Genomic DNA, 8,435 nt, shown 5'->3' with positions numbered 1-8,435 from the left:
ATATGCCACCACTATTGTTTTCACTTCTTGCGGGTGTTCAGGTGTTCAGGTTTGTCGCATATGAGTGCGTAGATGTGTACCTAAATATACTCTCACTCTGTAGAAGACCCTAATTTGAATGCTGCCACGAAAGCACTTTCCATAAGACTCATTGCTCAAGCTGAAGATCGCTTTGTATGTGGGACAACTGAAGCATACCACAAGTCCCAGAATAAGCATGGCCAGACACAAAAATCGGATATGTTTTCTAAACCATAGGAAGGCACAAAAATATACTCTTAAATTAATGTGACTTTATTAACTTTTTCATAAGCTTTACCTGAATGCAGGGAATTTAGCATTTAAAGACAAAACAATTGGCAACAAAATTGACAAATTGATTTGCGTTTTAAACCTCAAAAGTTAGGAACCTACATTTTCTATGTGGGTTGAATACCCTATTTGAGTTTTTTTTTTGTGATGAGATCTTACTACACGTATTTATTTTAAAGTCTTGGACTTGATTTATATGCTAGACATATTTTTAAACAAGTATTTATTCTTGCCATACAATTACGTAACACCATTAGATCATATCTTATACCTTTAATATTCTTATAATATTTTATTTATTTATTTTTATAAAAAGTTACGAGTTATTTTTTTGTTTTAGCTCTACGCCGGGTTTAAAATAAAACTCGCAAATCCTTTTGTTGTATTTATTTATTTATAGATCGATAAGGTAAACCTCAGTTACCATCACTGCATGGTTGTGAGTCATACGGAGCTCAGTTTACATATAAAACTCCAAAATAGTTTTTGAGATATGCGACAGTTTAATTGAGTTGATGGTTCGCGTTGTCATCAATCTATTACTACTTCAATAAGTTCTGCAATGCGATATTTGAGAAGTGTACACAATTTTTTGCATTTGCTTTATGTACGTATGCGCATATGTATGTACTTTGTATCTGCCGTGTGGGGAAACCGAATAGTGACGAACTGGTTCGGTATTAAAAAATTAAGAACTATGATTAGTGCGCGTTAATTCCCTCCTGCATATCAGCAATGCTGCATTCCTTTTACAATAGCAGTTCTGAAATCGACAAACGAAAAAAGTAATATTTTCCAGCCAGCGATATGTGGTTATAAAAATAGAATAAAATAGTTTTTAAAGGTACCACATTACGCTGCTTGTAAACTGGTTACTATTATTAAAGTTACTAAATACTGGACTGATTCGTTTTTGGCGATAACGGTCTAGTACTGAACTAGTTGGGGTTTTCTCGGCAGGTTGGTTTGGCACCAGTTTATTGAGAGTGTAGCGTACCTTTAGACACTAGGTGTTATGAATCGCTTAAACAATCGTTACTAAGAATTTAATCTGAAATAACGTTCAAAAGCTTTTGGCTATGAAAGATGAATAAATAAATAGCACAACGAAATGATATTCAGGGTTTATTTAAATTTCGGCCTAGAGCCCACAGAAATATAATAGTCAAACAAAATGGACGCTCAAAAAAAAAGTATTTTTTTTGTAACATTTCATTTTCATTTTTTAAAGTAAACTACTTATAAATATTTACACAGTTAACGTAAAAATATATAATATATATTTTTTAATATATAACCAAAGTTTTGTTCTATTTTGTAACCTATTAGTTCTCTAAATGAGTATTGATATTACAAAATTTTTCCTCATTAACAGTTTACCAACTAGTATATACAATTCTTAATGCTAACAAAAAATATTTTACCAATTATTTGTTAAAAAAATCTACTTAACAAACTTGTTGCTTAATCTTTTACATACTTTTAAATGTTATCTTTTGCTATATTTAATTTTTATTACCTACTATGCGATCATTATTATTTATAGTTTGTTCTGCCTAATAATTTGAATTAGTTATTAAATTTCTTGAATTTTCGTTCAATTTTCTGGCTACTACATACTAGTGTATTTAAATGCTTTTCACATACTTATACATTCAGAGCGAGTACCATATAAGTATTTTACTATCTAAAAAAGATTTACACGTTTACATTAACTAATTCTGAACTATTATTTTTCTTGTTTTCTGCTTGTTTTTACCACGCTTCCTTCGGATATTGACTGGTGGAATTTTACATTTAAAAGTGGAGAGTGAGAGATTAAGTGTGAGAATGTTGAAGAATTGCGTGATAGGTGACAAGAATTGTGTTGCTTTTTTTGGTAAATAAATCTGTTTACTTTCAGTATTTTTTTTAAGTAGGTACTAGTATAAAAGCATATTTACTGACGTGGGTTCAATTGCTTGTTGGAATGTGGATTATTTAAAGTTTAGCTCCTAAAAGTATGCCATTTTGTGTTATATCTCAATCACTAGAAGATCAATATTTGTATACTTGCTAAAGTAGTAAATTTTACATTTTTAAAAAACTTCTTCTGATTTCATTTTTTTTCTTAAAAATGGTAAACTCAATCCACTACTATTTTAGGTATTAATTATTAAGTTTTATAATTCACAATTTTAAATAAATAAAGTTAATAGTCATGCATCAGTCACACGCGATTTTTTGACTGCACATGCTTTCCCAAATGGCTCTAATTCAACATAAATACACATAGTATTAGCAAGCATTAATGTGTTTTTTTTATGTAATTAAAACAAATTCTGTTTTGAAAGTTGTTCAAAAAGTTTTACACAAAACAAAAAAAAAACGTATCCTTACATACATTGCTAGTGATAATTACTTACTGCTGCTGTCACTTCTGCTTGTCTTATAGTACTTATAGTGACAATTTCATTAAAGAAATATTTTAAATCTCACATACACATACACATATACAGGCATACATTTTACGTAAATACTTTATATATAATACTCGTAATTTAACTACACATTATTTTCCAGTTAAAGCGCCTAAAAAAGTACTTCATTTATCGTTTTATATTTTATCGTATTTTAGGATTGGAGGGGAACTTAATTTACATCAATTCGAGTGTGGACTTACTACGCTCGCTGTCAGCGTTATTTGATGGCTATGTTGCTGCTGTTAGCTCCTTGCTTTCCCAACATCTTCGCGTGTCCCACAGTTGTACTAATAGCTTTTGTTGTATGCAACGCCTTGTTTGCTCCTCTCCGTCTGGCAGGTGACACTGTACCACCTCTGTCGTTTGTTTTGTAGTTAGTGGCTCGTTATGTTGGCAGTCCATGCATTTTACATTCGATAGTTGGCTATTGTGCCACCACTTCCATCGAGTGCGTTGTCGCAGCTGAAAGTTTTGTTGTTGTTTGCGTTTATGTGATGCCTGTGGGTGCTCTTGCAACAGTAATACCGCTAGGAATACCAAAAAGAGTAGGAAAGTAGCGGGCGGTGGTTGGACTTGTGGTGTGGCGTCTCCATGATGCATTGCAGCGGGGTGTTCACCTGTAGAGAAATATCGCAAGAAAGTGAAATTTAGTTGATTAACAAATATTTTTTGTCGTTTTTTTGGATTTACATATGTATGTATGTATATATGCATATATATACATAATTACTTAAGGGGTTTATAAAAAGAGTTAAGTGTTTTTGGAAAGCTCTTTCTGGGGGTTTGGCCGAGCTTCTCCGACAATTCGCGATATGCGCCCTGATGTAAAAACACGATTGGAGGGACCTACAATTTTACGCCGCCCTGAGCAGCAAATCGTTTTATGAGAAGCTTTTTCAAGGTGGAAATACACTGGGAGGTATGGCATTCTCTGCCAAGGCCACAGCGGCTGCCTTTTCTGATTAAACAGACTCAATATAAAACTAATTTAAAGATAATTATTTTTCCCATAAATAACTTACTTACTTTTTTTCAAATGATTTTTTTGCTACGAGTAGTATTAACCTTTTAAAAATAGCAATCCACAAACCAAAATTTAACAATAAGAATATTTCTCGGAATCCTACAAGTACTATAATGTTAATGGTTCTCAGCAAAACAGAATCGGATATAAATAAATTTGAACATTTCAATTCTGCACGGCTAGGCAAAGATATCTGCAGCCATTCTCCAATAGACGAGTCAACTGTTGATAACTTGTTGAAAACGAGTTTTGTAGGTGTTTAAGGCTAAACTAATGGCGATTTCATTTCTTGAGGGCAAAGAGAAGCTTGCATTTTTCGCTAGAAACGAAATCGGCATAAGTTCACTTTCCATCAAATTATTAGCTCACGTTTATGGAATTAGTGCTCAACTCAGTAAAATTGTTGTGCACAGTGAATGGCGAACTCCAAAGGCTTCACTTACCGTTAGATATTCTCTCATGCAAGTTAATTTACTATTCACTAATTAATCGACTTTTATGCAAGTCATGTTTATTAGCTAGCGTGGCAGTCAATAACTTGGCCCAAAGCAGTGAGTGAGAGTGAAGCGTGTTGAGCAAGCGTTATGCTTTCACTGGAATTACATGGCCATTTGCATGATTTATGCATAACTTTTGCGAAGTTTAGTGCTCAAATAAACATACATATATACATACATAGGTACATTAAAGTTTGTATACATTAAACCATGTGCCTTCCATAACGACGTTCCATGCTTTCTCTACCACCCTTTGTTGCATTCATCCTATACATATTTACATTAGGGTGGTCAAAAAAGTAATATCGGAATTTTAATGCTCCCACCCCCTAAGATTGTTTTATACCGAAAAAAATTTAAACGCTGTTTATTTATTTTGAAATTAATGCCCATGTATTTTATAAGGAAGAAAACAAGTTTTTCTAGAAATGGTATATAATTCGTGAAAATCAATATTTTTCGATCCTTAAAGTTTGTTTCTCTTCAGGAGAATTATTTATTTAACCATTTTCAATTATCAACTATTGTTTATAGCGCCCCTAAAAATCTCAAGACGTGCAATGGAAGGAACCTATAAGGAATCGCTAGCAATAAAAGTAGTAAAATAAATAAAAGAGGAACTAAGTTTTTCGGTCAAAAAATATTGATTTTCAAGAATTCTATACCATTTATACGAAAATTTGTTTTGTCTCCATATAAAATATAGTACAAAACTTTGAGCGCTTTGAGCGACCTCTAAATATTTTTTGATTTCAAAATAAAAAACGGGTATAAGTTTTTTCTATATAGAGCATTAAAATTCAAAACTTTACTTCTGCACATGCATTTTTCGACCACCCTAATATACATGTATACATATATCGTCATCCTTATGCCAGAAGCATGAATGTGAAAATTTATCAGTTTTGAGTTATTAGGTTGAGCTGATTAACCTTTGGATGTTCTATGTTATACCAAAACCCATAATGCCATGCATACACGGAAACCACATATTTTTCAATTTCAATTGCATAAATGTAGAGTTAAGTCTCGTAAAAAAACTTTCAAACTTGATTTCTCAAAATTTGTATTTTTACACATTCATGTTTCTGGCATACAGGTTACATGTATGTAACATATGTATGTATGTACAGTCATTTACCCAATTCATGTGGCCTAAAAGTAGCGCAGTGCGTTGTTTGCGCTAATAGCCGCAAACCGTCGTGCTTGTGCATGCTTGTAAGCCTTTGTTTGTGTATATGATCTCCTTAAGGCGCAGCGCTCAATTGCGAAAAACATGGGGATATTAACATTTAGCGCACTCAAACTAATTCGGAAGCGTTAAATGTTTAATGCGCCAAAGGAGGAGTAACGGAGTCATCAAGTTGTTAGCGATGCTCACTTATGCTCTGACACTTATTGAAATATGCATATATGTACATACATCTACTCGATTACTTAGCAAAACAACTTGTGTTAATTACAAAAGTTTTAGTTATTTTGAACTACTTGATCTGTTGTTTGTTTTACTAATTTTTACACTCTCTCTCTCTCGATATTTTTTCTGTAGAACACTTTTTTCAATTACATACATAAATAGTTATGTATGTCAGCGCAAGTAAATAGTTATGTCTACAATTTGAGTGTTTTTCACAAGATTTAAAAAATCTTTAATTGGTCTAATGATACGAGTACTAAATATGCAGCTATAACTCGGATTTAGATTTTGTGAAGTAGAAGTCAATAACACTGTCCGACAGTCAAAAATGCACAAATGCGTCATGACTACGGTGACCATATTTATGGCAGCCGAATACGGGACAAAAAATAATTTTGCTTTTTTCCACAAAAGCGAGAGGATTTTACAACTTTTTTAAATTTTTCCTAGGTTTATTAGCCCTGAAGCAGCATTTTTATTTGGCATATGTTTTTCAACTCGATCTTTTGTAAAAGCAGCACATAAATATTCAGTTGTAACATCATACATTTGTCAAATATTTTTTCATAATTTTGTACTTTGTGCTCGGGATTTTTATCCGAAAAATTTGCTACAAACATTCCTAGGCAGGGAAAATATCCGTCTACTTTTGAAACACGTGTTCAACGTATTATTTTCAGACTCGGATTTCGGCCAAGCACAATGCAGTGAGTAGCATCCGAAACGAGCCGAATTGCAAAGCGAATCTTCGAAGGGTTCCACTCTCCTTCCATCTTTGAGAACGTCCTTACTTTTACAATATTACCATGGTAGCCTTATTTGGAGTTTCTCATACTGAAGATGCAATCTCTCATACAGTCAGAAAAATATTTTTTGGCGAAGTTTCGCCTAATGAATATGTTCTCCCTTCACAAAATATGGAAATTGCCTCCACACCACGGCACATTGGACCTGTTAAATATGCTTTGCGCAACACAGAATATTCAACGTCAAATGCGTCGGAAAAAACCTTAGAAAAGCTAAATAATAGTGAAATTTCTTTCAAAATGTGAACAACAATCATTAACGGCTAATTTCGATTCATACTCACAAATACCCGGTTCTTATACGCAAAATTATAACTTCAGAAACCATATAGTACATGTGTAAATGCTCCTCTATTCGAATTACAAGCGTCCAGATTTTAAAATAGAAACTGTTTTATGGGTATATCATTTTTATGAGATATTAAGGCGCCAAAATACCAAATTTACGAGACATTTAAAGCAATACAGAACATTTGGCGTCCCGTATGAAAGAAATAAATTACCAGAACAATTTGCGAAAACAGAGGACTGTCCCGTGAAATACAGGACGGATGGTCACCGTAGGTATTACAGTTCTGAAACAGATCTAGAATAAAACCAACATCACCTATGTAAAAGGCTGCGTAAAATGACGTTGAAAACACCACCAGCTCTGTCTGAATTTAGAAGGACCTCTGCATGCCGTTTGATGTCAAACGAAACTTTAAACGAGGCGAAACCTTTTCATATGATTGCCTTAGTCTGGTGCCGGAAGAAGTTAATAACAACGTCTGTCCTACTTTTTCAAAATTGGCTAATGAGTACAAACAATCAGCGTATATGCGTCTCGAAACTCACGCCACAGCTATCATTTCAAAAAAGTAGAGAGTTCCATTGACAATGATAAAAATGTAAACCTAAAGTCCCTAACGCGAAACACTTTTACCAACAAATGCTTTGGAATTCCAAACACGTTTATTAGCAATAAAATTAAAGTTTGTCAAATTATTGGAGTTAACTAGTGAATACATATAGTTAAATAAATAACTCATAAACAACTGCTACTGACTTGCATTTAAAAGACGCCAAAACGGCAATACGTATAATGGGTATATACATATGTACATACATACACTAACTCACTTTCACTACATACAGGAATTAGTAATAGGAAGTTATTCGAGTTTGTGAATGTATCAAATTCCTTTTTTGCTAAACTTTCAAGCAGTCATGCACGCATACGCTTCTGTATATGTGTACTAGATATGTTTGTACATATCGTCGTTTAAAGTACAAAACCGCATATCAACAAAATGCAAAACCGCGTATGTGAGGTTGCATAAATTATTTTCTAGAGAGTAAAAACACTCATATTTCAAAATGGTTCTCTTTTTTATAAAGCAATCGCATTTCTGGCTAGTATATTTCAGGACGAATGGATAAGGATTGAGCCAAAAGCAAATCAAATTTTTATCAGCAAATGTCAGTTACGCGGTTTTTCATGCACTTTAAACGACGATATACATATTTACTCACCATCAACGATGTGTACCCGCACTGATGTAGGATTTGCATTCGATGGCGTGCATGTGTAAAGTCCTGAGTCCTGTTGTATGGCCTTCTGCACCAATAGTCGACTGGTAGTGAGTACACCTTTCTCGGTTACTAACGATATACCGCCACGTGGTGAATCGAAATTTATGACCTAGCATGGAAAGAAGAATATGGTTATTTATTTATTTATTAACACAAGAAACATAAGAAATACTATAAATAAAATTGTGATACTGGTGAGTGGATAGATAAAATATATATTTGTTTAAATTATAGAGTCTGGAAAATGATATTTTTTTTGTGACAAAATCTAATATCCCGAAAACGAGAACATAAAGCAGAATAAATGTAACGGTAGTTTAAAGCTTTTAAAATAGAGAATTC

General features: G+C 33.2%; 1 protein-coding gene across 1 annotated transcript; it reads right to left on the bottom strand.

The window, feature by feature from the left end:
* Positions 1-3,002: 3,002 nt before the first annotated feature.
* On the bottom strand, positions 3,003-8,202 carry LOC118752692 (the record flags this gene model as incomplete). The annotated part of the gene is made up of 2 exons (XM_036487569.1): positions 3,003-3,391; positions 8,034-8,202. Coding segments are annotated over 2 exons (558 nt in total), but the record flags the coding sequence as incomplete, so codon positions are not given.
* Positions 8,203-8,435: the final 233 nt, after the last annotated feature.

The sequence above is a fragment of the Rhagoletis pomonella genome, unplaced genomic scaffold (assembly GCF_013731165.1).
Source record: "Rhagoletis pomonella isolate Grant_MI unplaced genomic scaffold, Rhpom_1.0 Rhpom_scaffold_01755, whole genome shotgun sequence".
NCBI lineage: Eukaryota > Metazoa > Arthropoda > Insecta > Diptera > Tephritidae > Rhagoletis > Rhagoletis pomonella.
Note: the sequence above shows the minus strand (reverse complement) of the source record. Positions and strands in the feature narration are given on the sequence as shown.